This window comes from Patagioenas fasciata, chromosome 15, assembly GCF_037038585.1.
Source record: "Patagioenas fasciata isolate bPatFas1 chromosome 15, bPatFas1.hap1, whole genome shotgun sequence".
Classification (NCBI taxonomy): Eukaryota; Metazoa; Chordata; class Aves; order Columbiformes; family Columbidae; genus Patagioenas; species Patagioenas fasciata.
In genome coordinates, this window is record NC_092534.1 from 11,454,249 (window position 1) to 11,482,135 (window position 27,887).

General features: G+C 55.3%; 1 protein-coding gene across 3 annotated transcripts; it reads right to left on the reverse strand.

The window, feature by feature from the left end:
- Nucleotides 1-22: 22 nt before the first annotated feature.
- RAB26 (RAB26, member RAS oncogene family) lies at nt 23-26,661 on the reverse strand. Of its 3 annotated transcripts, XM_065850733.2 has the most exons (9): nt 26,407-26,651; nt 23,618-23,728; nt 6,836-6,877; nt 6,194-6,260; nt 5,500-5,552; nt 3,485-3,550; nt 3,272-3,328; nt 2,791-2,867; nt 23-2,315 (listed from the first exon to the last, which is right to left on the reverse strand). In XM_065850733.2, exons 1-9 carry the CDS (start codon nt 26,611-26,613, stop codon nt 2,213-2,215), a joined length of 783 nt encoding a protein of 260 aa, XP_065706805.1. In that variant the 5' UTR covers nt 26,614-26,651; the 3' UTR covers nt 23-2,212. The 3 variants fall into 3 exon arrangements, with proteins under 3 accessions (XP_065706805.1, XP_071671106.1, XP_071671107.1); XM_071815005.1 differs by lacking the exon at nt 23,618-23,728 and having other exon boundaries at nt 26,407-26,654; XM_071815006.1 differs by lacking the exons at nt 3,272-3,328; nt 3,485-3,550 and having other exon boundaries at nt 26,407-26,661.
- Between the last annotated feature and the right edge of the window lie 1,226 nt (nt 26,662-27,887).

Below are 27,887 nucleotides of genomic sequence, written 5' to 3' on the forward strand. Positions count from 1 at the left end.
GACAAAATAACGTAGCCACAAAGATTATTAAAAAAATTTATTAATAGGAATGAAACAAAAGCTGTAAACAAGAGCCAGCAAAAATAAGAAGTTGCTTGTAATGCTGAGTCCTCCAGCTTGTTTGAATGCACTGAACACTTAATTCTTTGTCGGTTGGTGGCAGTAAAGGCCCATATAAGAAGATGCCAAAGAAGAGTCTGAGGAAGAGCTTAGGGCAAGGTCAGGGAGCAAGGGGACAGGGAGAGACCGGGGCTGAGTCAGGCTTAAAGTTTAGGTCTGTTACCACAAATGCAGTTGTGACGTCTCTGCTGTAGTAGTGTTAACTCCCAAGAGGCATATTTAAAGTACTCCAAAGGGCAGCATATACATCTTATTTAAATTAGATTTTAAATCAGTTTTGATCCCACACTGAAGTTAAGTATTATCAGCTTTTTTATTTTCAAGACAGCACAATGCAAGGCTCTCCTGCCCTGTGGGGAAGAGGCAATGATGGGAGTGTGAAGAAAACTGCTTATTTTTTACTTCAGGGAGCTCCCTGTAGCTTTGGGGGCTGGGATCCCAGAGCACTGGTCCTTGGCAAGCTCAGGACTAGAGAAAATCCCCCTCCCTCTTTCCTTAACCTCAGCACACGTGAGCCACACAGCCCAGTAAGAACAGCAGTGGGAGACACCAGACAAGGAGCAGAGTGAAGCTCACCAAAGCAGCACGAAAACAGGGAATTTTGCAGGTTTCTGCACGTTTCTTGGCAATGCTCGAGTAGCCTTCAGAGTGTCCCTGTGTTCTGCTGCTACTTGTAAAGAAATCTTAAGGGAGCACTTGCTGAGGTGAGCATGGGGGTCCTGCTTGCCATGCCAAGGTTTAAGTCAGATGGCTCAAAGATCTATTTCTTCCTAAAAAGCTTTTTAGGAAAAAATGCTCTGTCTGCAGCAGGTCGACTTTAGGATCCCCTTTTATACTGCTGCTATGGTGGACCCACTTTAAGCAGTAGCTGCTCATTTTACAGCCCCAAGGAGCCCCCACCTGCCTGAATCCCGCATGAGAGCTGCGGATGGTCCTTGTGTGGGGCAGGAACATGGTGCTGGAGCTGCTGCCCTGGCAAAATGAGGGGCAGGGGTGTCCAAACACCCCTGAGAGCTGCTGCTTGGCTTGGGTTGGTTTATTTTCAAGTTGGCCCATTTAGGGCAATGCAGGGAGCTTCAGTACAGTGGGCACCTGGTATTGCACATACGAAATTTTCAAAGAAGAAAATTGCCAAAGGCCAAACGCTTGATCCAAATTCAAATTTGTACTTAGAAGTGCACCTTTTCAAAGAAAAAAGAAGAAAGCCAAATGCCTGACACAGACCAAAGGGGTGAGGAGTCCATTGAAGAAAGCTGGCAGAGCATCTGAAAGCTGTGAAATCGATGCCTCCAGCAGCCCCCCAGCTGTCTTCAGTGAACAGAAAGAGCTGTCCCGAGATAACTTTGAAGATATCAAAGCATTGTTGCAGTCTAAAAATGCTATCACACTTACATGAAGGTAGTTAGAATAAGCTGCAATACATCAGATTTCTTCTCAAAGTACCAGAAACGGCGGCAGTAAGAGAACCAAAGCCTTTACCGAACAGATAAACGTTCATGAACCTCTGTACAACGGACGGGTCAGCAGGAGCTCACTCAACAGACAGCGAAGCTCTTGTCTTCGTCGGGGAAGGGGAGAAACCTTCATTGTGGAGGTGTGTTAAACCACAGGAAAACGGACAGACACGTAAGCAACCACAAAAATTGTTGACTTGAAAACAAGTCCCGTGTGCCCTAGGCCAGGGCTCCCAACAGCTGAATTCCAGGTACATGGGGAAAGAAAAAGGGAATTTGAGACTTTTTCCTACCCAGATGTTTGGTGCGGAGATGGTGTTTGTCCCCCTTGGTCACAACGGTTAAAGAAGCCTTGTAATGCCGTGATGCTGGAACACCAGCCCCCCCAAAACCCCCTGGGGCCCAGCGGCTGTGAGGGGGGAGCCAGAGGGGCTGGCGGTGCCGGGGGCTCAGGGAGCAGCGCCACGCACAGCCCCGGCCCAGAGACCTCGTTCTGCTGCTTCCATTCCCCACGTCTCAGCTCAGCTTTCCAGCAGACACGGACAGGACAGACAGACAGACATGCACACACCAGCCACGAGGAGAGCGTGCGGCACACAGACGCGGGTGTGAGTCTCTGTACAGACGCACCGAGCGTGTTAGGACCGGCAGCAGCCTGAGCCTCTCACTTCTTTCTTCACGTAGTCATGGAGCTTGAATTTGGGCTCGTTGGGCAGCTTCATGGACCTGTGCTTGAGCTCCCTGCGGGAGGGGAAAACCATGACCGTCCTGCCTGCGCTGCCTGGCCCCGCTCAGCTGAGCTCAGCTTGGACTCATGGGTTACTAAACCCCCCCACAATGAGAGATTTTGTATCTTGGGTGAGTCTCTTCTCACCCAAGAAGAGATGGCTTCAAGCTGTGCCAGAGGAGGCTGAGGTTGGATCTTGGGAACAATTTCTTCCCCAAAGGGCTGTCAGGCATTGGAACAGGCTGCCCAGGGCAGTGGTGGAGTCACCATCCCTGGAGGGTTAGGCAGATGGAGATGAGGTTCTCAGGGACATGGGGTAGTGCCAGGGTGGGTTATGGTTGGACTCCATGATCTTGAGGGTCTCTTCCAACCAAAATGATTCTGTGAACCTATGGCAAGTCCTTGCCAGCACAGGAGCTGCAAGTGGGGGCCCAGGGAATGAAAAGGTCGGTAACAGTGCCAGACATAGCCACTGCACCAGTCACTTACTTTGCGATGGCTGTGAATGCTAAGTCAACGTTGAGGCCACTTTTGGCGCTGGTCTCCATGAAGGGCACTCCGTACTCCTGCGGGACAAGAGACAGAAATGTCACCCAGGGTGTCCCCGGGGCCCGGTGTCACCACAGGAGCTCACACCCTGCCCTGGCACAGGAGCTCTGCTGCGGCGGCAGGAAGAGCCGAGCAGGGGTTCACAGCTCAGGCGTTTCTTACACAGCTTTAGATATAATTTTTGAGGGCAAACAACTAGAAAACATTAGTGGGAGCTTGGAGGAAGAAGAGCAGATGAGGAGGAAGAGGAGAGCAAGACAAGGGAAGAAAAGTAAAGTGCTCCCAGGCGGATTTTGGGTCAGACTGGTCTCCAGTTACCCATTTAACTGGTGCACATCACCCAGCACAGGCTGTACGTGCACATCCCTGGTCAGAGCATATAACAGCTGATTCCACTGCAGCAGACAGACACATCCCGTACCTTGGCTAATTTTTCTCCATCTTCCCTTTTCACCACTCTGTCCTGGGCTGAATCCACCTGCCGACAGGAACAGCAAAGAGCAATCTGGGGTGATCTGGGAGGTCGGCAACCCCCACCTCCCCTACACCCTCCTGGCTCTCCAGCCCACAGCTCCATTGCGGGGCCTCGGAGGAGGAAGAGGAGGCTCTGGCAAACCCATGGGTCAGGGCTCACCTTGTTTCCTAGTAACATGAGGACCACATCTTGCTGTGCGTATTCATGGATCTCTGTCAGCCAAGCCTGGAGGGAGACAGCCAGGCAGAGGGTGAACAACAGCTCCGGGAGGAGGAGGAGGATAGGGGCTGCCTGGGTCCTGGACACCACACACCCTCCATGGGAAATGGTACCGTCCCTGAGCGATGCTGCAGGGCTTCACTTGGGCACAGGGAGGAGGTGGCTGGGGCTTGGAAGCAAAACACAAAGCCCAGTTCAGAGCCTGGGCTGTGCAGGGCAGGAGTCGATTCCTGGGTGAAGAGCTGCCACCTTCCCTGCGGCTCAGCAGGACAAACTGGCCAGTGACCCTGGGGACACCTTGTCCCACAGAGCCCTGCAGATGGGCAGGTATCCTGGGGTGTCACTGAGCCCCCGGGACTCACTGTGCCCAGGACCCTGCTTCGCCTGCTGACGGATTCCCATGGGATAGAGCAGCCTGCCAGCCCTGCTGCCCGTTCCCTCTGAGCACAGCCCCTGTGGAATTTTAACCCAAATTTCCCCCTGGTTGGGACATTAAGACTAAACATCGTTTTGGATGACAAAGCCGAGGGTTTGCTGGGGGACGTGCCCCATGCCATGTCTTGTGTGTACCAAGCATGCTGAACCTGCCTCCCTGCACCACAGGCTGCTTTCCCTGCCCTCTAATCCAGCCTAATCTAATCAAACCTGCCCTAATTCCCTGTAATCCCTGACCCCACAAAGTGAGCAGCCACTTTCTGCCTGCTGGGTGGGCAGTGCTGCCACAGTCCCTGCCCCACGCTGTGCCCACGGCAATGCCGGGCGAGCCCCAGTCCAGCACCATCAAGCCCCCGCCAGCCAGGGGAACGATTTGGGATCAGAGCGGGAGCCCTATGCACACAGACACAGCACCAGGACCCTGTGACACCCTGGCTGGGCTCAGGGTGCTCAGCTCCACAGATGGGCTGGTCCTAGGGATGCTCCCTCACCCTGACAAACTCCTGGGCTGCACTGCTTCCCCTCCATCCCTCTTTCCAGCACTTTGCAATTGTCCTGGGTGCTCATTCCTCCCTGCCAGGGCCACGTGGATGCCCCATGGATGTCCCTCTGCAGCCATCCCTCCGGTGTCCCCATGGGGACAGGAGAGCTGACGCTGCAGATAGGGTTGTGTTCCCCAGCAGAGCAAAATCTCCAAACGATTCTCCATCTCATTGCAGGACTGCTGACAAAAGAATGCTCCAGAGCAGGGACAGCCCCAGGCACCCAGTGTGGGGGGGCCAGGACATCCCCCAGAGCCAGTGTGGTGGATCACGGCCCCCCCTGCTCCCCATGCCAGGGTGTTCACGCCAGCATGGCCCCCAAAGCTACGTCAAATAGGGTGTTTTTGTGGGCGCACAGCCTGCTCACCACAGACGCACACCATGTACTGCGAGTCCAGGACACGAGCAATTACGTCCTGTTCATTCAGGGCTAATTGCTCCTGGGTTCACTGTGCTTTGCTGGCGTGGGTGGCCCCCAGCAGCCACCTGGGTCTGGGGGTTGAGGGGACATGGGGCCCAGGTCCTCCTGCCCCTCACAGCAGCAAACCCATGGGTAGCATTTCCCCCCGTGCTCCCACAGAAGGGCCCTCACCCATGTTTGGCACTGAGGCAGGTGGGGGCAGCACAACCCCCAGGTCTGACCCAGCAGGGCCTGGAGGTGCAGGGGGGGTGAGGGAGCCCCTTGCTCAGTTTTGCCTGTGCTCATTTACCAGAGCAAGTTCTCAGAATGTTAATTTGCTGGGAAAGTGAATCCATCACTCCTTTTATTTGCTAGGAAAGGAACAATATTCTCTGTGTGTCCCCTGGTGATCTCACAGCAGGCCCACCATCAGACAGGCGCTCAGCATCACCCGCAGCCCTTACAGAATCGCTCATGGTTCTCACCTCCAACCCACATCCCCCGCAGCACAGACCCCTCGGGCTGACCCACAGCCATGACCCAGCGCAGCGCACACGGCACCCGCAGTGCTGCCGTACCTGGATGTTGTCAAACGACGCTTTGTTGGTGACATCGTAGAGCAGGAGCAGGGCTGTGGAGAGAGGGACAGTGCGTTAGTGCGGGTGCCGTGGTGCCGGGCAGGAGCGCAGCCAAGCAGAGCCCACGGCTCAGAGGTCCCTGAGTCCCCAAGGCACCATGTCACCAAGACAGCACCCGCCCTGCTGCCTGTCACATAACAGCATCACTGAGATCCCTGCTGTGAAATAAAAAGCAACAGGCTCCCAAGTAACAAGTGATAGGATGAGAGGAAACAGCCTCAAGTTGCACCAGGGGAGGTTGAGGTTGGATCTTGGGAACAATTTATTCTCCAAAGGGCTGTCAGGTATTGGAACAGGCTGCCCAGGGCAGTCACCATCCCTGGAGGGGTTGAACAGATGGAGATGGGGTTCTCAGGGACATGGGGTAGTGCTAGAGTTAGGTTAGGATTAGACTCAATGATCTTAAAGGTCGTTCCCCACTAAAACGATCCTGTGATTCTACACCTAAACCCATCCATTAGACACACGCTGTTTGTACTTTGACATACAGAGGCTCCTTCATCCTTGGCAGCTGCTTCCTACAGGGAAACTGCTCTGGTGATTCCTGATCCACCCGCCCCAGAGCTGTGGGTCGGGGCCCTGCGGAGCCGGAGGGATGGGGTTTGGGGTTCCCCCCCTGAGATGCGGTTCTTACCATGGGCATCTCGGTAATAGGCATGGGTGACACTGCGGAACCGCTCCTGCCCAGCCGTGTCCCAGATCTGGAAGGCAGATGGGAACAGGGGGTCAGCCACAACCTGCTGCCACACAGGCTAAGACCCCCACCCAGCACCAAAACCAGCAGCAAAGCCCCCAGCACAGTGTGAGCCCAGGAACCTGCTTCAGCCTTCTGCTTCTAGGGACAGCAAATAGGAAAAATGACAAGTGCAATAAATATTGAAGCAGCACTTCCCCGCTCTGCAGTGCATGGAGACAATGGTGCGTGGCAAAGGGCTCCCGACATGTCCCTTAATGAGAAAATCCATCCAGCAGATGGATGCGTGGGGACGTGCTAATTTAATTTATCAGTTTTTAATGCAGCAATACGTTTGCAGAGTGCCACGCTGCTGTCGGGGGAAGATCAGCGCTAATGTCGTTACTGAGCTCTGGGCAAAGGGCTCAGAGAAATGGTTGGGTCTTGGGGGGCTGGAGCAGCCAAAGGGGCTCGTAACACCATCCCAGGCAAAGATTAGGTTGGGGGAACCACTTCTGGGGTGCTCCTCTGCCGAGGGGCTTTGCACAGCCCCAAACACCTGGGGTGGGGCGAGGGAGCTGCTGTGGGGCTGTGGAGACATACCTGCAGCTTCACCTTCACCCCGTCCACTGTCAGCACCTTGTTCTGAAAGAGAGGGGGAAAAAGAGGTGGGGAACAAAGAGTTAATAAAACCCAAGTCTAACGATCCATCACTCCCAGGGGAAGGAGCAGAGAAGAGATTAATTTCCCTGCTCAATCCACAGAAATTAGCACAGTAATCAGTAGGACGTGATGAAAACATTGCCAGGGAATGGTGCACCAGCACGATGGGACAGCCACTCTGGTGATTCCTGACTTAAATCCCATTTCTCTGCCCCGGGTCACCTCCTGGCACTGGCCACAACACCAGCTCCAGTGCCACCAACCCCACCAGGCAAATGGTGACATACATGTGCCAAGGGCCATCTCTGCACGTTTCACATCGCTCAGCACCAGGCACTTCATGATGCCGGCACTCAGCATCCCCCCACCAGGACAGCACTGCTGGGGCTCTGTATCACCCATTTGATGTTTTTCATTAGGTCCGAGGGAGCGTCTCAACTCCTGCACATCCACGCTCACTGAACAGCGAGGCTATGGATGGGAGGAGAGGGCAGGAGCGAGTCGGAGCACTAAATTTACCCAGTCTGCTAAAGCAGGCGCAGGGGAGACGATCGCAGTTTATAAATACCTTCAAAGGCAGCGACTGAGATGAGGGAGCGGAGTGATTCACAGCCCGGGAGCGGTAAAAATAGGCAGCCGGGCAGGGGAACCAAAAAAGGCTCAAGGAACTGGTCACGGGCTCGGGACGGCTCACTGTGCCACCTGCACGGGGCCAGGGAGCCTCAACCCAGGACAAGGAACTGAGGCTGTTGAAGGCTTGAAGGGCTCAAAGCCAAGGGTCCCCCTGCCACGAGGTGCACCCCAGCCTCAATGCCTCCACACACGGTGCTGAGAAAATCCGAGCAGAGGAGCTGTGTCTTTGCCGTCATCCCAGCAGCCAGAGAATCACGCTGCCAGGTGCCCATTCTGTGGGGGAGACGGGGCAGGTTTCTCTTCTGCAGAAGATCCAGTTTCCACGATGTTTGCTCTCCAAAACCCCAGCTCCTACCACCAGCCCCGTCCTGGTGCCGCAGCAGAGGCACCGGTACATCCCACACGACTGGGAGCCCCGGGCTCTGCATCGGCATGATGCTCATCCAAACACCATCCCCAGCCGGTGGCACCAGCTGCCGATGCCACCTGCCATGGACTGTGCTGAGGACACCATGTCGGGAGCTGCAGAAAGGAAAATACTCTGTGCTGCCCCAATGGCCCCAACTGCTCCAGATCTTGGCACAGGAACCACCAGCCCTCAAGGACAAGGACACTTGGTGTGATGGGACACTTGGATGATGACAAGGGACAATGACAGAAGCTTCATAACAAAATATGCACCAAACCAGTGCCCTTCTCTGCGCAGCCACCAGCAATGACAGCTTGGAGAAGAACAGGTGCTGAGGGACAGCTGTGCCTGGGGACACAGCCACGTGTGACCAGCCACCACCAGCAGGAGGGAGGGTGGACACAGCCTTGGCCCTGAGCAGGGTCCAGCCAGCCAAAGCCACCACAAAGCATCTGGTGAGCAGCCGAAAAAGCTGAAGCTCCAGCGCTGCACCTCCTGCATCAACCTCTCCTTCAGGAGCTTAATTAAAACCGAAGCTGGCAGCAGAAGGATTCACACTAATTACCACTGGCCTACATTTTAGGAGGGGGAAAAGCTTAAATCTAATTAAAGTCTGTAAGTGGACCCAGGTGCTGCTGGGACTGGGCTGGGGAAAAAACTGGATTCCCTGGGGTTTCGGTGTGACACAGCTGCCTTTCAGGGCGAGGATTTGCAGAGATGCACCTGCGGGCAGGAAACACAGCCATCCAGAGCAGCAGCTCCTGCCTGCATCCCTGCCTGCATCCCTGCCTGCATCCCTGCCTGCCCCCGAGCACGGGGCAGCTGCAAAATGGGGGTGAAGAAGCCAAGCAGAAGGTGGGAGGAGCAGCAGGGGAGAAAAACTCTTCCCCCCTACCACGGCTAATAGACTTTTCAGCTTCCAATTATTATTATTTTTTCCAGTTCAATTCCACACTCGCAGCCCTTCAAAGACACAGCTGGGGGGTATAATGACTAATAAGCATCCAAAGACAAAAGACGATGTGTGTCAATGCACTGAGACACGAAATGCGCTGCCAGGCCTGGGCTCAACGAGTGGGGCTGTGCTGCTCAGGGCTTGTTCTTGCCTAGTTTAATAGAATAGAGTTGATGCTCACAGCAGGAGCAACAGGAAAGCCGAACCCACAACTCAGTTCTGTTTTTGCCCTTCGCAATTTCTGTTTTTATGTGTCCTTTTTCCTGGGGCTTTGGCAATGTTATTAAAATACCTCCTAGCAGGGGCTGCAGTGGAATGCCTGGAGTGCCTTTGTTGGAGGAACATGATGCCCGTAAGTTAAATAATCCTCAGGACCTCAGATAAATAAAGTTGGAACCTTGCAGATGCAGGAAAAATTAAATTACCAACTGCAGATGGTCCTCAATTAAGAGAAGCATTATCAACACACCAGCGGCCCCGTCGGCTGCAGCCCCGGCACAATCCCATCCCAACGACACAGCATGAGCAGCAATGACAATGTGTTGCTCCCTAAAACATGCACCCCATGACGCTCCCACCCAAACCAAGGTGCTCCAGTGCTGCTCTTGGGTCTGCTGGTCTCTGGGGTCCCCACGGTGCCGGTGAACCACACTGGTAGCCAGCAGAACATCCCAGCCCACCCGGACACCTGAGCCTGCAGTGGTGACGGCTGCACCATAAGCCAGGGTCAGCAACTGCATGACAACCCAGCTGCTTCCCACCTTTTCCATGCACTAGCTCATTAATTAAAGCCTTAAAAATTAAATTGGATATGTGGATTAACTCGCTGCGTCCCACTTTGCCATCACCGTCTCCATTATCAGTGTGCTTCGGGGGCAGCCCCTGCGGCCGACCTGGGAGGAGCTCCTACAGAAAGGGTTAAAAATGGCACTATAGAGTGTACATGAGCCCGACTGAAGGTGGCTGGGCTACCAGCTGTGTTAATTAGCGGTGGTAACAGCTCTGCTGCAGGACCGACGGTGCAGCCACCCAGCAAACTTCGTTAGGGCTGCGGCATCATGCACTGGCAGGGCTGGGGGGGCTGCAGGTCCCCGTCACCGCTCAGGAGGGCACGGGGGCTGGGTGACAGCTTGAGGCACCCTTTATTTTGTTGAAGGCAGGAGGAACCCAACAGCATGGCAGGGTGAGCTGCCTGAGGGACACCGGGGGACCCCAGCCCCTGCCAAGGCACAACCTGAATCCTAAACCCCACTCAGCAAAGCCTGGGGAGCCCCCACCTCCGCAAGCTTCAACGCTGCTGTGCTGAGAGGAGCTGAGATGTGGTTGTGACGGAGCCAGAGCAGCCAGACAAGTAAACGCCACCTCCGAAAGCAGCTGCAAAAATAGACTAAGGATCAATATGGAAATCTGCCCAAAACAGCAGGACACTGCATTAAATTTGCTCATTAAAACCCTGAAGTTTTCCCACACGCGCGCATGCTGCTGCCAGTGAGCTGGTCCTGGCAGCTCAGCATCTCCTGCAGCCACTGCAGCCCGAGTGGGGACAGGGACAGCCCAGCTGGGAACAGCCCAGCCCTGGGCCAAGGTCAGGGCTCGGACAGCAGTCCCTCCGCTTTGCTCCCTCAGTACAAGCAGTTCTCTAAAAACCTGGCCTCTCAAAACTAAATCAGCCAAACAAAGCTGTTTGCCTGAAGCCTGGGAGAGTCGTTTCACTGGGATCCAGCACTCGCTTTCCTAGTGCAGCCGTAAATTAGAAAATATGAGCCGCTCTGGAGGAGGAGGAGGAAGGTCCCCTCTGCTTCTTGCCTTTGGTGCTTTTGCTCCGAGATGCTGCAGGCCCCGCTCTCGGCTTTGCACCATTTGTCACTCCAGGGATGCCTCCAGGTTGAGCCCCCAGCAGGTTTCGGCTCTGCCCGCCCAGCATGGAGCTCCACAGCCGGCACGATGCCGCGGGCCCGTGGTTGTGCCTGAGGCTGGTGCAGCAAACCCGACCTCAAGAGAAAAGCTACCCCAGAGCTTCTATTTGAAAAACTGCCCTGGAAGGAGCTGGTTACAAACATCGCATTATTTCTGCTGGGGGTAATGAACAGGAAGAGAGTGGGCGGCCGATACCGCGCAGGGATCCACGCTTCCGAAATCGAGATCTGTTCAGCCAGATAAACAGCAACCAGGAGCAAATAATGAACTTTCAGCCATTCAGAGATAGCGAGCAGACACCAGAGCAATACGAGCAGTGCTGAGCTCTTATCTCAACTCTGTGAAAGTGTCCACAGCTGTAACTGCCCATCGCTGGGTCATGGGCAGCACACATCCCTCCCGGACACACTGCTGTCACAGCCCAGCCACACGGCACCTTGGTGGAGAACCCAGCCAGCCACCAGCCCCAGCTGGGGAAAAACAGTTCAGAAGCACCATCCCTGCAAGAGAGGGCAGGGAACAGCCTGATGCTGGAGCCCATCAAAGAGCAGGGAGGGACACAGAGAGACACGGGGCTGTGCCGTGGGGCGGCTGGATGCAGACCCCACGGACGCTCCGGGTGCCTCTGGAGGATGCCCAGACACTGGGAAACATCTTCAATGATCCTCCTCATCCTCCTCTTCCTCAGCTATGGAGCAGCTGCTCCTGGGGACACCCTGGACAGCCAGCACACCCCTCCACACCTCATCCAATGAATCTGGTCGGAGAGAAAACCCAACCATTCATCTCCCAGGGCTGGCGATGAATTTCGTCGGCAGCACCGTGCGTTTGCACTCTGCAGCTAAAAATAGAAACTTCTGTCTTTTTTTTTCCCCAGAGGACCTGCACACCCCGGCCTGCAGCAGGGATGCTCCAGGGCCACGACCCATCCACGCTGCCACGATCCTTTCAGAAACCACAACGTGTCAGTGCTCAGCGCTCTGTTCCACAGCAAACTCTGCAACAAGCAGATTAACGTGGCACCTCGAGCAGACGATGCTTCTGATCCGCTCTGCTGCCAGAGCCACCCCCTCACCTCTTGCCTCCTCCTTTGGGGGCCACCCTGCCACGTCCCCTCTCCCCCTGCACACCAGGTCCTGGCCAGAGCACAACCTGCCCCACACACAGGAGAGAAGACACAAGCTCTGTCCTATAGCAATGTCCCTGACATGGTGTCACCCCTGGTGTGCCCTGCAGAGCCCCTGCCCACACCCCACAGCACCCACCAGACACCCCGGGGTGTCTGCAGCAACAGCCTTTGCCATGAGCCACGTACGCTGCATTAAAGCACAATTAACATCACCCTGGCTGCCAGCCCCCCAGGAGATAAGAGTCGAGGCTCTTGTGAGAGCAGACACACAGAAGAATTAGTGACTTATCGTCTCCTATTCACATCAGTCTGCACATAAAAGGTTTTTCTGGCAAGAAGTACAGAATCTTGTCTTAGGGAGAGATTAGGGCTAAGAGGATCTGGTTAGGATCATCTATTTTAAAATAAAGTCATGCTCTGCTTCTCAGCATCCTGCAGCCAGCTGGCCCCTCATGCTGGTGGCCTGGGGGGAAAGGAGCGGGATGGGGTGGCTGACGTGTCCCCTCCCCAGCTGAGCTGCTCCACCTGAGCCGGGATGATCATGGGGACTGTTGCTCAAAAGAGGCACAAACAGACAAGATTCAGACTCACAGAATCATTTTGGTTGGAAAAGACCCTCCAGGCCATCAAGTCCAAACGTTTCCCCACCCCTAGCACTACCCCATGTCCATGAGAACCTCATCTCCGTCTGTCCAATCCCTCCAGGGATGGTGACTCCACCACTGCCCTGGGCAGCCTGTTCCAATGCCTGACAGCCCTTTGGGGAAGAAATTGTTCCTAAGATCCAACCTCAACCTCCCCTGGTGCAACTTATTGATGCTTTTAAGCCCAACAGGGCTGCTCAGGCTCATCCCAACAGGCAGGAGACACGACCATGAGAGGTCTCCAGATGTCCCCATATCCATGGGCAGCCAGGGAAACTGGGTTTTCCACCCTTCAAAATCCACAGGACAGGATCTGCTGCAGCCGCCCCAGAGCCCAAAGCCAGCGACCCAAAAGCCAAGTCAGCAGAACAGCCGCGCATCCCCGCGGTTCCCTGTGCACGCCGCGTCCTGGCGCGGATGGAGCCCCCGGTATGCGGCAGCTCCCCCACCACCCTGGGCTGCATCACTCACCCCTTCCATCTCTTTCTTTTTTTTTTCTACTTTATAACAGAGGAGATATTTTAAAAAATACCCGTGCTTACTTCCAAACCAGGCAGCCTTGGAAACAAAAGGGGGCAGAGACGGCTCACGCAGATCAGTGCCAATACTGAGAATAAGTAACGTGGCGCTCAACATATTTATCTTCATTTTCTTCATCAAGGACATACTGCGCTGCAAAGCAGAACAGGAATCTCTACAGAGCGCTCATCGCGATACCATTTCTCATTTACAGCAAACACAGCGGCTGTGGATGCCGCGAGAATGAAAAATGGGTCATCAATTGCTGTTATACGTGGAATTGTTTACTCTGTTCTGAGGGGGGGATAAAGCCTTGCATCAGTTTTCCTGTCAAAGCAGCCAGTCCCTGTGTCAGAAGTGGCCTACCCCAGTCTGAATGAAATGATCATTTGGTTTCTGAGCTGCAAAACCAGCCTCTGGGCAGCCCCGTCTGCTCTCAGTACAATCCTGGCTACAAAACTCAGCTTTTCTGAGGGCAGCTGGGTCGCTTTGCCTGGAGGAAGATGCTGCTGAGAAAGGCTCCGGACACCCCGATGTGCGCAATTAGCTGTACCTGCAACTCGCTGTACCTGCAACTGTGCCAGAGGCACAGCCAGGCTTCTTCATATGGGAGGGCTGGCACATAAAGGGATGGAAACTTGCCCGAAGTTTTACAGAAGACTTTGCAATCCAATTAAAAAATATATATATATCAGGGCTGAATATCCAGCAGCAAACACCCCAGCAGCAGCTGGCAGCAACAGAGCATCTTCTGCACACGACATTGCAAACGGCATTATTAAATAGCACTTCTCATCCCTAAGAAAAACAACAAAAAAAACCCAAAAAAAAAAACAACACAAAACCCAAAGACCTGACAAATGAATCTGTAGCTTTTTATCACATACACACACAAACATCCTTCACCTGCAGATGAGGCAGACAGCTCTCAAAAGTCATGTTCCTGCAAAGCAGCAGAACTGAGCCCAGCTCAATCCTTCAAAGGATTCAGGGAAAAGAGAGTGACTGAACCACTATAATGAGATTTCCTGAAGTCTCCACAAGTCCATTAAGCCGCTGGGAATGGTTTTACCCCAGCCCGCCCAGAGCAACCCCAGCTGCTCCAAAACAAGAGCCGGTCCCTCAGCATCCCACCAAAATGAGCCGGGAGTCCCCACAGCAGCTGCATCCCTATGGGTTTTGGGGTGACAGGGGTGACAGGCTGCGGGCTGGCAGTGCATGGTGGGGCTGGCAACACAGGGCGGACCATGCTGCTGCAAGACTCAGGCGCTTGCAAACCTGTTTTGCAAAGAAAACTGAACCAAAACCCACTTGCACTCACCGTGACTTTTTTGTTGCACCAAGGACACTCCTTGGAAAGCCAAACCGCAGCCATTAGCTCAGGCTGGAGCGGCTGGGTCTGCAAGAAAGGATTCCAACCTCTGCACCAACCCGCGGGGCTGATCCCCGTGAGTCGGTGCCCCCGCGCTGCACCGCTCCCCGCTGCTCCCCCAGCCGTGCCCCGCGGGGCTGCCAGGAGCAACGCGACCTCACGTGTGTATTATTCAGGAGGGAAAAACACATCTGTCACGCACTAACGCTTGCTCGGGAACAAAGTTATTTTAGGCATTGTCAAGCACTTCTCACATTAATTCATGCACGTTTAGAAGCGCATATGTTAACGTATTTAAGAAAGTTCAGGCTGAGCTGCAATCCCACCCGCTGATCCCTGCTTGAGACACCTCACCGAGCTGCGGCTCGAAGGGGCACCGCTGCACCCCCAACACCGTGGGACCCGGCCTTGCAGGTTCACCTCCTTGTTCCCAACTAAACCAAGCTCTCTGGGTTTGCTCTTGGAGGTTTGTCAGCACCACAGCATGCAAGGCCACGGCTGGCACTGCTCTTTGACTTTTGTGCACATCCCACACCCCAGAGCTGAGCGATGCTGCAGGAGCTGGTCCCTTTGGGAAAACCATGGCAGGCACAGAGCCCAGGACTGGGAGCGCTTGTCCCTCGTGGCAGATCATATATGGCACGGCGGGCTCACCCCTGGAAAGCCACGTCCCCACCAGGCCGGCAGAGCCACCAGCCCTTCCTGGAGGCTGGTGCTGCTCAGGGCTGTGTGGGCTGGCTGGCGGCATCGCCAAAACCTGTGCTGAGGTCTAAAAATTGATGCTGAGAGTAGCAACAGTTCCCCAGCATTTCCACCGTGGTGTGTGGTGAACAGGGTGGTGCTGAAAGCGGTGAGACCGCCAGGGCTCTGCAGCCGGTGGGGCAGGAGGGGGAGCACCCGGTCACCCAGGGGAAATGATGCCATCCCCCTGCAACCACAACCTTCCCTGCAGCTCCCAAGAGCCGAATGTGCTTAACACTGGGGAAAAAATAATAAAACAAATTAAAGCCCAACCATCTGGGCTGCACAGGCAGTGGGAAGGGCTCCCAGCACACCCAGCAAAGGGACCGGACTGACCTGCATGCCCCAGGGCACCAAGTCCCTGCTGCAAGATGGATGCTCATCCGGGGACCAACGCCCCCGACAAGGAGATGCCCAGATAGGGTCTTCGCTTCAAACTCCCCCACAATGAGACTGGGTTGAATTATTCATCCAGCTCCATAGTCGTGTTTTTCTTAGTCACCAGCTCCGAGGAAGGATCAAGGCATGAAGGCGCCGCTGGACTCGCTGCTGTCGAGCAGCACGGGGGAAGCAAAACCCAGCAATTTGGACCAAATTCAGCATCACTGACCAAATCGACGAGCAAGGTCCTGACCAGCAGAGTCTGTGCTCCCCGGGGTGGCTGGGGGCCCATGGACACCTCCAGCAACCTCCCGCGCTTAGCTTTGGGGGAAAAAAGAAATCATTAACAGGGATTGTTTCGAGGTTGAGAGCAAAAGGCACAGCAGTGCCAATGGTGGGAATGGTATCGCGAGCTGGGGTTGGTTCAGTTTTGTTATCGCTAATGAGGAGCAGCAGGACTCCCCACACTTCCTCTGCCCCCCACGCCTATTGCAGCGCGGGTCCATACGGCACATGGCGGCAGTTCGGCAGCTCTTGGCTAATAACGACATTAATGGCATCAAACAGCCACGTCGGACGAGGCGTTTGCCGGGCGGGCGAGTGGGGGTGGCCACGCGGTTGCCGTGACGACGCCTGCGCAAGCAGAGCTGGAAAAGCCAAAGGCTCCATATGCCCAGCGTGTCACCGGGCACGGGGACATCGCGGCGGGGCCAGGGGGAGGAAACAGCCCAAGACGGGCTGGGTGAATGAGGGCTGGCAAGGTCCTGGCTCACCATGGTGGCTTTGTGGCATCTGACCCTGGCAGGTTCGGTTGTGTGGATGCAGCTGGGCACAGCTCCTCACCACTCTTTCTTTGCAATAAATTAAATATTAAAAAACCCACACAAAATGAAACAAAACCTGTCCAGATGTTCACAACAGGACCAGTTGCATCCTCAGAAAAATGCTGCCAGTCTCATAACCTTTCCTGCGGGCTGAGCTGCCTGCAGCAGCACCCACCCCAGACCCACCGTGTCTGTCACGCCAATATCATCCCCAGGCTGAAGCTCCAAAGCATCACCGAGACCCCCAGACACCCATCAGGCTTCTCCTAACCCTGGGACAGCCACTGACCAGGCCATTGAGCGTCACCCTTTAAAGCTGTAGGAGCACAACCTCCCAACGCATATAAGTTACGATCAGGGAGAAATATTTTTTCCAGTGCGGGCATAAAGAAGAAATATTTGCTGTTGCTTTTGAGAGGTTCTGCAATCCTTCAAGGCAACGGCTTGGTGCTTAGCCAGGATTAAATATGATGTATGCCCCCGCTAGACAAACAAAGCAGTAGGAGCGACCCCGCTGCGCTGCAGATCCCTTGCCGAGGGAGCAGTGGCGGCTCGGTGGCTCTGGGGACAGCAGCACTGCGGTGTCACCGCTGGGGCCGGGAGCCATACAGTGCAGCTGAGCAGCATGCTGGCTGTGCCACGAGCACACGATGGCCCGGCACAGCACCGAGCCAGGCGCAGGCATTGCCGCAGGGACGTCCCCAAGGTGCCACCCACGTTGCCCCATGCAGGAATCCCACAGCTCCCTGTGCTTCTCCCACCACCCTCCTCCTCCTCCTCAGGGGCCCCCTGCTCACGCCATCCATCACCCACGCTCAGGTCAATGCCACCAACAAAATACTTTGTTTCCGAGGGTTCTGCAGGTGAATAAACCCTCGGTCCCTGAACTCCCCATTGCCACAGGAACCAGTATGTGTGTCCCCATCACCAGCCAAGGATGAGTGGACAACTGCTCAGACACACACCGTGCTGTGGCTCCTTCCCCTGTAAACACAGTTGCGATTCACTTGGAAAGGATTGTTTGGATTGTTTGCTCCTTTTTAAAAAAAATGATTTTTCTTTCCCCAAAGGGGGACAATTCTGTGCCAGATGCAAGGAGGAAAGTGGTTGTTTGGGAGAGTAGCGAGGGTACGGGGGTACCCGAGGGGCTGAGCAAGGAGAGAGCCATGGGGCAGGGATGACCCGAAATGCCCCCAGCAGGGGGTGGCAGTGGAGGTGGCACAGGGGGGCAGAGCCACCCCAAACCCCCCATTCCCGCAGCTCAGCCACCTCCACTCCGCTTTCAAAGAAAAACCCGGCTCTGCACAGTCGAATTCAATACTTCATCACAAATAAAAGATGAAAGTGAAATTAAGCCAAATGTATTCCATTAAATATTCAAGCCATTTAGGCTGACTCTAGACCCATTTAAATGTTATATTGGCCATAAAACGCTCCCTCGCAGGCCCTGGCACCAGGAGCGGACCCAGCGTAACATCTGGGAGACACCAGTGTCCCCCCACGAGCATCCCCACAAAACCCCATGGCCCCAGCACTTGCTGTCAGCTGAAATGGATGCAACGTGTCACACCCGGATTAAACACACAACCTGTTCTGGGTGGCATTTCCCAGGCACCGCGGGGGTGGGAGAGCCCCCAGGTACCTTCACATCACCCTGAAAAACAGCTGAGAGTTTTCTTAACCAGGCTCTGCGTCTTGAGGCTGCTCCAGCCACTCATTTAAAGAGCAACTCAAGCACTTCTCAGATCTGAAGACATTAATCTTATCTCTTTTTGCTTTCCCCAAGGCGGGAATTGAGCCTGTTGTCCGCTGGGATTACTGCCAGCACACGGGTGTTTGCAGTTTACCGGTGTGCTGCAGAACTGGAGCGCACCGAGGAGGGTTTATTATTTTTCCAACGCAGAAGCCAAAGAAACATGAATAAAATACTAGCAGCTGTGAGAAAGCGGGTGCAGCCGCCACGGGTGCTGCTCGCAGCATCTCTTGGCAACTGAGCCCCTGCATGCAAATGACGGGCTGCAAAGCTCGGTCCTTCTGCAAGGAGGAGAGCAGCAGCTGAAAGCAAAGCAGGGCTTGGTTTCCCAGGAAAAATGGCTATTTTCTCCCCTGAGAGCTCGTCCTGGGAGCGGGGAACAGCAACCAGCAGCAGCTACGGAGAACCTCTTGTCCTAAGAGTCAGAATGGACATAAATCGATCAAATGAAGGCGTGTTTTGGCTAACAGAGCCTGGCCTCCCTGCCCCAGCTCCCGGGACCTGCCTCACCTGCTGCCGCATTCGGGCAGCACTGGGTCCCTACAGCACCTGGTCCCTATGGCATCTTGTCTGCCCTGAAACCAGGCAGAAGGGATGGGAAGCACCACAGGAAAGCTCCTCTGGGCAAATTTAGCCCGGCTTTCCTTAACAGTGAGAAACGCAAAAGTATGAAATCAGCTGCTGGCTTCTATAAAAATTCATACAGCGATAGGAGATGCCAAACCAGCTGATTTCAGACAAAGAGCTGCTGGAAATGCAGACCCAAGGCGAGCACACCAGCATCCCTGCCCATCCTGCCGTGCCACACGGCAAAGCGTATGAACCGGAGAGACTGAACACTCCGCTCAGCGCCTAGAGCCCCTTCCCTCCAATGGTCAGGGCTAATTCTGTACAGAAAGACATGCGGGAATTAATTTATTTCTGTATCTTTCTTCTGGCATAAGCAGATTCCCTCTCACTTCTTCCAGATTGATCCCTCAGACAATTAGCGCCACTGACGCTCAGTGCCAGCCACACAGATCAGAGCCAGCCCTCGGCTTCCACATGGCTCCGGGTGGCACCGACCCCTCCCCAGCATAGCGCTGGGCAGGGATGCGGGGGCATCCACACCTCCTCCCCTGAGCACACAGACACCCAGGACCAGACTTGCCAAATCCAGACGCTGGCCAGCGTTAGTTTGCACACCCTGCACAACCAGAACGAAGCTCTTTCCATCCCTCCCGCTGAGGGAGGCAGCAGGCAGGCAGCAGCTGCTGTTCTGCCGATGAAAGGTGTGCTTACACACGCTAAAAAAAAATAAACAGAGATGTAACAAATCTCTTATGCAAAAAAAAAGAAAAAAAAATTATACACTGCTGATTGTGCCCTCAGAGCAGCACAGGGCTGACTGTAATTAAGAGTCCTTAGCGCTCAGGGTCACAAGCGACAGCTTTGATTTCCAGCGTGCAGCAGCCGTCGCAGCAGCAGATTAACTGCAGCATGGCCAGGGCTGGAGCAGAGAGCAGGGCCGGGGGCTCAGCTGTGCTGGGGGGCTGTGCTGGGGGGCTGCGGATCCCCGCAGGGTGATAACCAGCATAAAACCATCCTGGTGCAAATCGGGGGACACCAGAGCCCAAACTTCAGGGGAAACAGGCCCTGCACCCAGTGTCTGCTCAGGAAGCCCAAAGCTGTGCTGAAGCAGCAGGGCTGGCTCCCTCCTTCTCCTCCTGCAGCACAAGGATGCTGGTTTTGTCCCTCTGCTTGGGGCAGCAAGAGAGGGGTGACACTGCTACACACCTTGGTATAACAAAGACAACCCGTCCTGCTCTGAACCCCACCAGAAAAAGCACTTCCTAAGAGTTTCATCCCACTGATTAATGCAGAAACCACCTCCCTGCTAATGCAAAGGAACTCATTAGCACCTCCGCCCATGGAGAAAAGGCTCAGCTTTTTTTTAAATTTTTTTTCTTTGATGTTCTTCTTCTTTCAGGTCAAATTAGAACAAAAATCTTAACTCGCCTGACCCTGCAAGGCTCAGCGCACCAGCCATCAGGAGAAGGTCCCCAACATCAGAGGGACACAGACCTGTGGGAGCGAGGCCAGGGGAGGCCACAAAGATGATGCAAAGGCTGGAGCAGCTGCTATGGGATGGGCTGAGAGGTTTGGGGTGTTCAGCCTGGAGAAGGCTCTGGGGAGACCTTAGAGCAGTGCCAGTACCTAGAGGGACCTACAAGAAACTGAAGAGGGACCTTTGACAAGGGTGGGTAGTGACAGGACAAGTGACAATGGCATTAAACTGAAAGAGGGTGGATTTAGATCAGATCTAAGGAAGAAATTGCTTCCCCTGAGGGTGGTGAGAGCCTGGCCCAGGTTTCCCAGAGAGGTGGTGGATGAACCATCCCTGGAGACATCCCAGGCCAGGCTGGACGGGGCTCTGAGCAACCTGAGCTGGTGAAGATGTCCCTGCTCATGGCAGGGGTGGCACTGGGGGAGCTGGGAAGGTCCCTTCAACCAGAACCCTTCTGTGATTCCATGATCGTCAAGGAGGGGCACACACAGCTCCCTTTGGTTTCTTGCATTTGCAAGGCATTCCTCCTGTCTGTGTTACAACGAGCCAGCAGTGCTGTTGGCTGCGCAGCTTTCCTTTCTGTCGAGGTTTCTGCCGCGCTCCCAAAATTACAGCAAAAAGCGGCTCCCTCAGTAGCACCGAGAAAAATGGGATTCACACCTCCGAGCGACAAACCTGCTCTTTTCCAGGAGACTCTTCCCCCTGCAACTCCTAACGTAGGAAGTTAGAAAAGCACAACCCATCCCCGAGGATCTGCAAGGACAGAGCTGTCCCCAGGCAGAGGGACCTGCTTGGACCCCCCAGCCCCAGTGACTGGGAGGAGGAGGAAGATCTTGTGCCGCAGCTCAGCACAGCCCCGGCCACAGCGCAGCTCATGGGAGGGAATAATTAAGCCCTTCATCATCTAGTGATGGTTGGACACCCCAAAGGTGACACCTGTGACCGAGACACCACCGGCAGAGGGGGGTTTGCCCCCTCAGAAGGGGGCTGCTGTGTTCCAAGGAGCTAAAGACGCTCCCCCAGTAGAGCCAATGGTCAAAGGAAGAAAAGCCAAAGGACTCAGCACCTCCAAAGCCAGAAGCCAAGAGGTACCATTTTGATGCATGTTTTTCATACTATGATCGTCTTTATTTCCTTAGAATAAGTGGTTTATTTTCCAAATATATCTAGATCAACATCCTTCTTTGTTTAAGAGATAATGATAAACACAATGCCAGAGGCTTTCCCCAACATAAAACAGTAGGAGGGAAAAAACCTAGGGGGCCATTAGGAATTGTAACGCCAGATTAATTTCAAATGGATTTCTATTTATTTACATTTGCTCAGGCCTACACAGTCCATAGCTTTGCACATCTAATGGTTTGACATCCTTAAAAACAAGCAGCTGATCCAGGAGCCCACTGAGGACTGGGAGAGGAGGAGGGGAGCAGCTGGGGGGACATGGGGGCTGCCCCCCAACGCAGCTCCATCCCATTCCAGTGCAGAGATCAGTCAGCATGGAGAGGAGCAGAGAGTCCTGAGAACACCGCCAGGAGCCGGGCAGCTCTGTCCCGAACATCCGCAGCCCTCACCCCAGCCCCCGGCAGCTCCCGGCCACAACGGCTGAGCAAGGTCACCCATGCACAGGAGCACAGCTGCCGCACGCCCCGGCCTTGGGGACGTCCCTGCAGCCACCACAAGGCTCAACGACTGCCACAAACTCCGCTGAGAAAGCCCCAAACACCAAAATAACGCCCCATGCTTGCTATGGGCTGAGCTGAACTCGGGAAAAACCCAGCGACCGCCTTCCCTGACCACAACCATCCGCGGTCACAACCAGCCCCGCTTGGTTCACTCAGAAAACCCCACGTCAAAGTGTGGGATTAAAGAGAAAAGGAGCCACGATGTGACAGTTTCGTTCTTAGATAGATAGAAATTAAAACCCAGGCGCGTTCTGGCAGCACAAGCCTCCAGTGTTACCACCCCGGGGCTTCATCTGCATCGCGATGCAAACGGCGAGAGGGGCACAACTACACGACACCTGTGAACAGCATTATCTTAATGGAAACAGAGATGTGCAATAGAAAAACTATTTCCATGCCCCCCCAAATTATGAGTGCCTTACAAAGATGATAATAATGAGTTTCAGGGCATACACATGATATTCCCTGCTGTATAATCCACCCATTTCAAACCTATGTAGCTCTAGTAGCTCTATTACAGAAGTAAATTAACCCTAATTTGGTTGCTTCTTAGTAGCAGTCATTTTAGTGCTCTGATCAATAAGTGACATGATTTTATGACTGCCCTCGGTATCAATCATTGCAATAAGTAATAAAACACTTTTCATTTTAAGAATACCTGAAATACCATGTAATTACCATTGTATAAAATTATGGAGTCAAATTTACCAACTTCACCAAGACGCTGGTGCAGCTCCAGCGTCGCTCTGCACCGAAAGCGGGGAAGAACATCACTTTATTTCTAAAGGCTTTCTGTGCCATCCCTCATCTCTTCCCCTAGTTGCTGTACCACTAAGTCATTGTTCACATTGGGGCAAAATAGCAGGTTACAGGGGACACTCATCTCCCAGAAATCCTCCAGGAAAGGGGGAGATCCGAGGTCTGCTGAGAATGGGCAGTTGGGAAGATGCAACACGGGCACGTGGCATCACCAGCAGCTCTTCACCACATCCATCCATCACCACCATGGCACCAAGACGTTCTCGCCTGGCAAAGGATGCCCTGTCTACAACCAGGGCATTGCAGGGCATGACGTGTCCCACCTTCTGCCCATCATTCCCCACATTGTCCCCTCTGTCCTCGCTGGTGCTGCACAGCCCTGACATGCTGCCCTCAGGCTCTCCCGGCACTGGGATGTTCTGGTCACTGCCAATAAAACAGTTGCTCTCTGAGAGCTCAGACACCCCTCAGCACAACGTGTCCCCCCTGCCAGAGGGAGCAGGGTCACCCCAGCTCCGCAGCCCCACCTTGGCACTGCAAAGCCGTGCTCAGGAGGCGTTTCCAGGGGATTTTCATTTAGGCCAGTTTTGGTTTGGTTGTTGAGAGTGTTTTTGTGTGTGTGTCTAGGCTTTGTTTGTTTGTTTTGTTTTAAAACACAATAAAGTCTTAAAAACATTGAAACCAACTTAGGGAAATATTTTCCCTCGGCGAATATTTTCCCCAGCACTACCTGCCCCAGGACCTGGTGCAGAGGACACGTTTGCCTATCCTTGTGCAAAGCCCTAACGACAAGGCCACAGTGCTGCCACCACCATCAGAAAGTTGCCCAGCGCTGAGGTACCCAGCTGGAGCTGGCTCGGGTCAGGATGACTGGGTTTAAGCTGTTGGAGCAGCATTTTGTGACTCCGCTGCAAAAGCCGTCACTCACCTGCCACGGAAGGACCCCGCGGCACTTACCCTGAAGTCGATCCCAACCGTGGAAATGAAGCTGCCGGCAAGGAAAGCGCCATCTTTGAACCGCACCAGCAGGCAGGTTTTGCCAACCCCCGAGTCACCCACCAGCATCACCTGTGAGGGAGGGAGGGGTTAAACACTGGATTTTGGGAAGGAAGCCCCAGGACAGCTGTCACCCATCCCCATCCCAAAGCCCCATCGTGGGAGCGAGCAGCAGATCCTGTATGCTTGAAGGGAAAAAAAAACCACATCCAAAAGTGGTCCTCAGACCCAGGGGAGAGAAGAGAGGACCCACAGCAGGATTATTCCCCACCCTGCACCACACATGTCCCTGAGCACTGAGCAAACTGCAGACACCTTCTCCTGACCAAGACTTAACAGATCCCCCGTGGGGGCACAAACACCCCTTGAAAACCCAGAGGTGCTGTCCAGGCAAGACAGGCTGTGACCCAATGCTGCAGGGTCCCCCTGCACCCAGCACACCCACAAAATACCTGCCATGCACAGGGCTTTCTGGGAGGGTGACACTTTCTGGGAGGGAGAATTCAGGGAGGCACAAACACCAGCCCCAGGGGTGCACTCTGCCTTCTGCAAGCAAACTTCTTCAGTACGACTCGCACAGCCTCACAGCTGCCCTCCCAGTCCTCAGGGGATGCCGAGGGAGCAGCTCCCAGTGCCACCTGCCCTAGTTTCCCCACCTAGCAGCAACCCCGGGGTGCAGATGGGACAGGCACCCTCCCTGCCTCAAAGAAACCACAGCAGAGCAGAAGCTGCTCCCAAACACAGCTCCCCAAAGCCTCTACTCAAACCACAGCCCCTCCTGAGCCCTCTGCCCTAGCCAGGGCCACCGATCCCGCTTCCCTCAGCAGGACAACAGCTTCCCACCCTCAAGACATCCCAGAACACACAGCTGAGCTGCGGGAGCAGCTTCAGCACCCGCACAGATCTGCCCGGTTTCATGCTGACATGGCAGGGTTCCCTCTCTCTCAAAAGTACTGCCATTAGCCCGTGACTGAATTTATATGGTTTTAAGGCTGGTGCTGCCCTGGGTCACACTGAACCCACACATGAGCCATCAAGAGCAGCAAATGCCACCAGCTCTCTGCAGCTCAGCCACCCAGAGGCAGCAGCAGCCCTGGCCATGGCTGTGACTGGGTTTTGGGCAGGGGGGCACTGCCAGGGAGGGGAGCGGGCAGCCAGGATCCAGCCGCGGCGCTCCATGGCTCAGCACAGAGCCCCATGCCAGCTCTCCCATGGGAGCACACACACTGAGCACCAGCACAGCAGGCTTAGGGGAGCCAGCAAGCCCATGGACGTATCTGTGCAAAGCCAAGGGAAAGGGGGAAAACCAAACCATTTACAGTACAAAACAGTAGTATTGATTTTTTTAAACTTTCCAGAGCTCTATTCTAGAGCAAGGGGAGCTATAAAGGCAGCTTCTCTCTGCCCAGCAGCCCTTGAGCCTCAGCCGCGGCACACGGCAGCACCCAGGGCCAGGTTCACACCAAGGGCTCGGTCAGGATCAGGCCCTGTGCCCGGGACTTGCACTTGACCAATGCCTCTGGCAGAGCCTGGGAACCTCAGAAGAGCAGTAAGAAAAAGTTTAATAAACCAGGCTTTTACTGAATACAAAGTGATTTCTCTCTACCACTGGCCAAACCATTAACAGAGGTTTTGGCTTTCCAGCACGTTTGGGTTTATCTGAGACCTCATCAGGCTCATCCGCACACCATGGGGACAATCTCCGCAGACAGCCCCAGCCTGGGAAGGGACAGACGAGCACGAGGAGCCGAGGACCAGCACAACCACAGAGGTAGCTCCATTTTAGGGAAGCTATTGAACCGTTACTGCAGCCGCATCAGGACCAACCACTAAACAAATTCAGTTCTTCAACACCCCTCGCCTCCTACTCCACGTCCCAAATCTTAACAACACAATGGGCACGACAATTGCCACAGGCACCAAGCACTCCGACACATGTGCTAAGGTTGTACTTGCCATAGCAAACACCGTCTTCTCAAAGCTTAATCCCCCGTGCCCGGTTACAACGATCTGTGTTAGAAATGCAGTCAGCTGGGTCATGCTGAACTGCAGCCTCAGCCACAATCGCTAAGCCAGCTCCAAGCTGGGCTTGCAGCAGGTCGCATGATGGAGGGGGGGGTGCAAATACGTTTGATCTGTGACTCGCTCATGAGAATCTGAAGTGGTGAGAAGCCATCTGAGCCCTTAAAAGAGAGAACAATCTGGAGACGTTTCAACAGCAGCCAGAGCAGACTCGATGCGACTCAAGAAATATTGTCACCTGTTTTACAACCGCGTTTTTTACGTTGTTAAAGAGGAACCAGAAGGTTACAGTAACTCATCTGACCTAAAGCCTTTTGTCATCACTCGCAAAAGTTCTACAGGAGCAGCCCTGCTGCCCAGGGCTCTGCAGAGGCTGCTCCCCACTGAGCCCGGTCCCGGCTGCTCCGGGAGCCCCGCCGGGGCAGACCCGGCACCAGAGCCCCGAACGGGGAGGCAGCAGCAGCGGAGGAGTGGGATACAGGGCTGGGATGGGGGGATGAGGGGCTGGGATGGGGATGATGCCGGGACTAGGATGCAGGAATACTCGCCCTCTCCTGATCCCCGGGAACTCCTCCGGCGGTCGCGAGAAGGCTGCACCCGGACCCGCACCGACGGACCCCGCACCGACGGACCCCGCACCGACGGACCCCGCACCGACGGACCCCGCACCGACGGACCCCGCACCGACGGACCCCGCCTCCTCCGCCCCGCTCTCCGCGGCCCCACACCTTGAAGGCGAGGTCGTAGAACTCTCCGCTGCTGCTCAGCGAGGGCCGCCCTGCCGCCGCACCGCCGTTGCGGGGCAGCTCGGGGGCGGCGGGCGCGGAGCCCCGCGGGGCGGCGGCAGCACGGCCGGGCCCCGGGGCGGCGGGGGGCAGCGCGGCGGAGGGCGCTGCGCCGCCGCCCTTGCTACGAGCCGCTTTCTTCCGCGACATCCCGGGGCCGCGGCGCCGCGCCGGGCGCTGGGGAGGGGGGGCGCGGGCTCTACCGGCCGCCGCCGCCGCCTCCCCAGGCCCGGCCCGGCCCGGCCCCGCCGCCAATGGCAGCGCCGCGGGGGCGGGCGGGGGGGGCGGCCCGCGGCCGCTCGCTCCGCCTCGGTACCGGCGGTAACGGGGGGGCAGCTGCGCGCGCACGTGGGGGCTGCGACACGTGCGGGAGGGGAACGGCGGGGGCGATTTGCACGGGGAGCAGCGCTGCCGGGGCTCACAAGGCCCCCTGGGGGGATTTGCAGCCGTGCCGGCGGCCCCCCCGAGCCTGCAGCCCCGCAGTGAGCAGTGGCGGGAGGGACGAGAGGATGCAGAGTGGGGTTGGGGTGCAGCTCCCCAGGCAGGTTTGGGGTCTCCTGCTCCAGGTTTGCCACTGTTGGGGCACAGAGCGGGGGGTTCACTCGAGGAACCTAATGGTCAGATGATTCAGGGACCATCTGCCATGAGAATCATAGAATCATTTTGGTTGGAAAAGACCCTCAAGATCATCGAGTCCAACCGTTACCCCACCGCTGGCACTGCCCCATGTCCTAGAGAACCTCATCTCCGTCTGTTCAACCCCTCCAGGGATGGTGACTCCACCACTGCCCTGGGCAGCCTGTTCCAATGTCCGACAGCCCTTTCCAGGAAGAAATTGTTCCCAAGATCCGACCTCAACCTCCCCAACTTGAAGCCACTCCCTCTAGTCCTGTCACTTGTTCCTTGGGAGCAGAGCCCGACCCCCCCCCGGCTCCAACCTCCTTTCAGGCAGTTCAGAGACCGAGAAGGTCTCCTCTCAGTCCAGCAGAGAAGCTGGTCCGAGGCAGACGCAGAGCAGGGCAGAACCTGAGGGGTGCCCAGAGCAGGGGCTGCCCGGGCAGTGGGCTCAAGTTTTTTTAAGACAGGAACCCACATTCTCCCCAGTCTTCCTCAGCAACTGGTTTCAGCGAGCAACACTTGGCATTTTTCTTTCTGACTGCAAATGAAGTGCCACCTGAGGCACTTGCAGCATTCTCGACCGAAATAAATGTCTTTCCCTGTGTGACATATTTCCAGTGGTGCCGCCTCGGACGGACTGGAAAAGGAGGCTTGAACAGTCACATTGAAGCAGGAGGGGAAAATAAATTGCTCTGGTGAGAATCCAGGCAAGCTCACAATGAAGATGTAAATAAGTAACAGCACTTGCACAAGAAGGAAGGGAGGTGATGGCCAACACCACGGTGCTCAGACAAACCCAGAGCCAG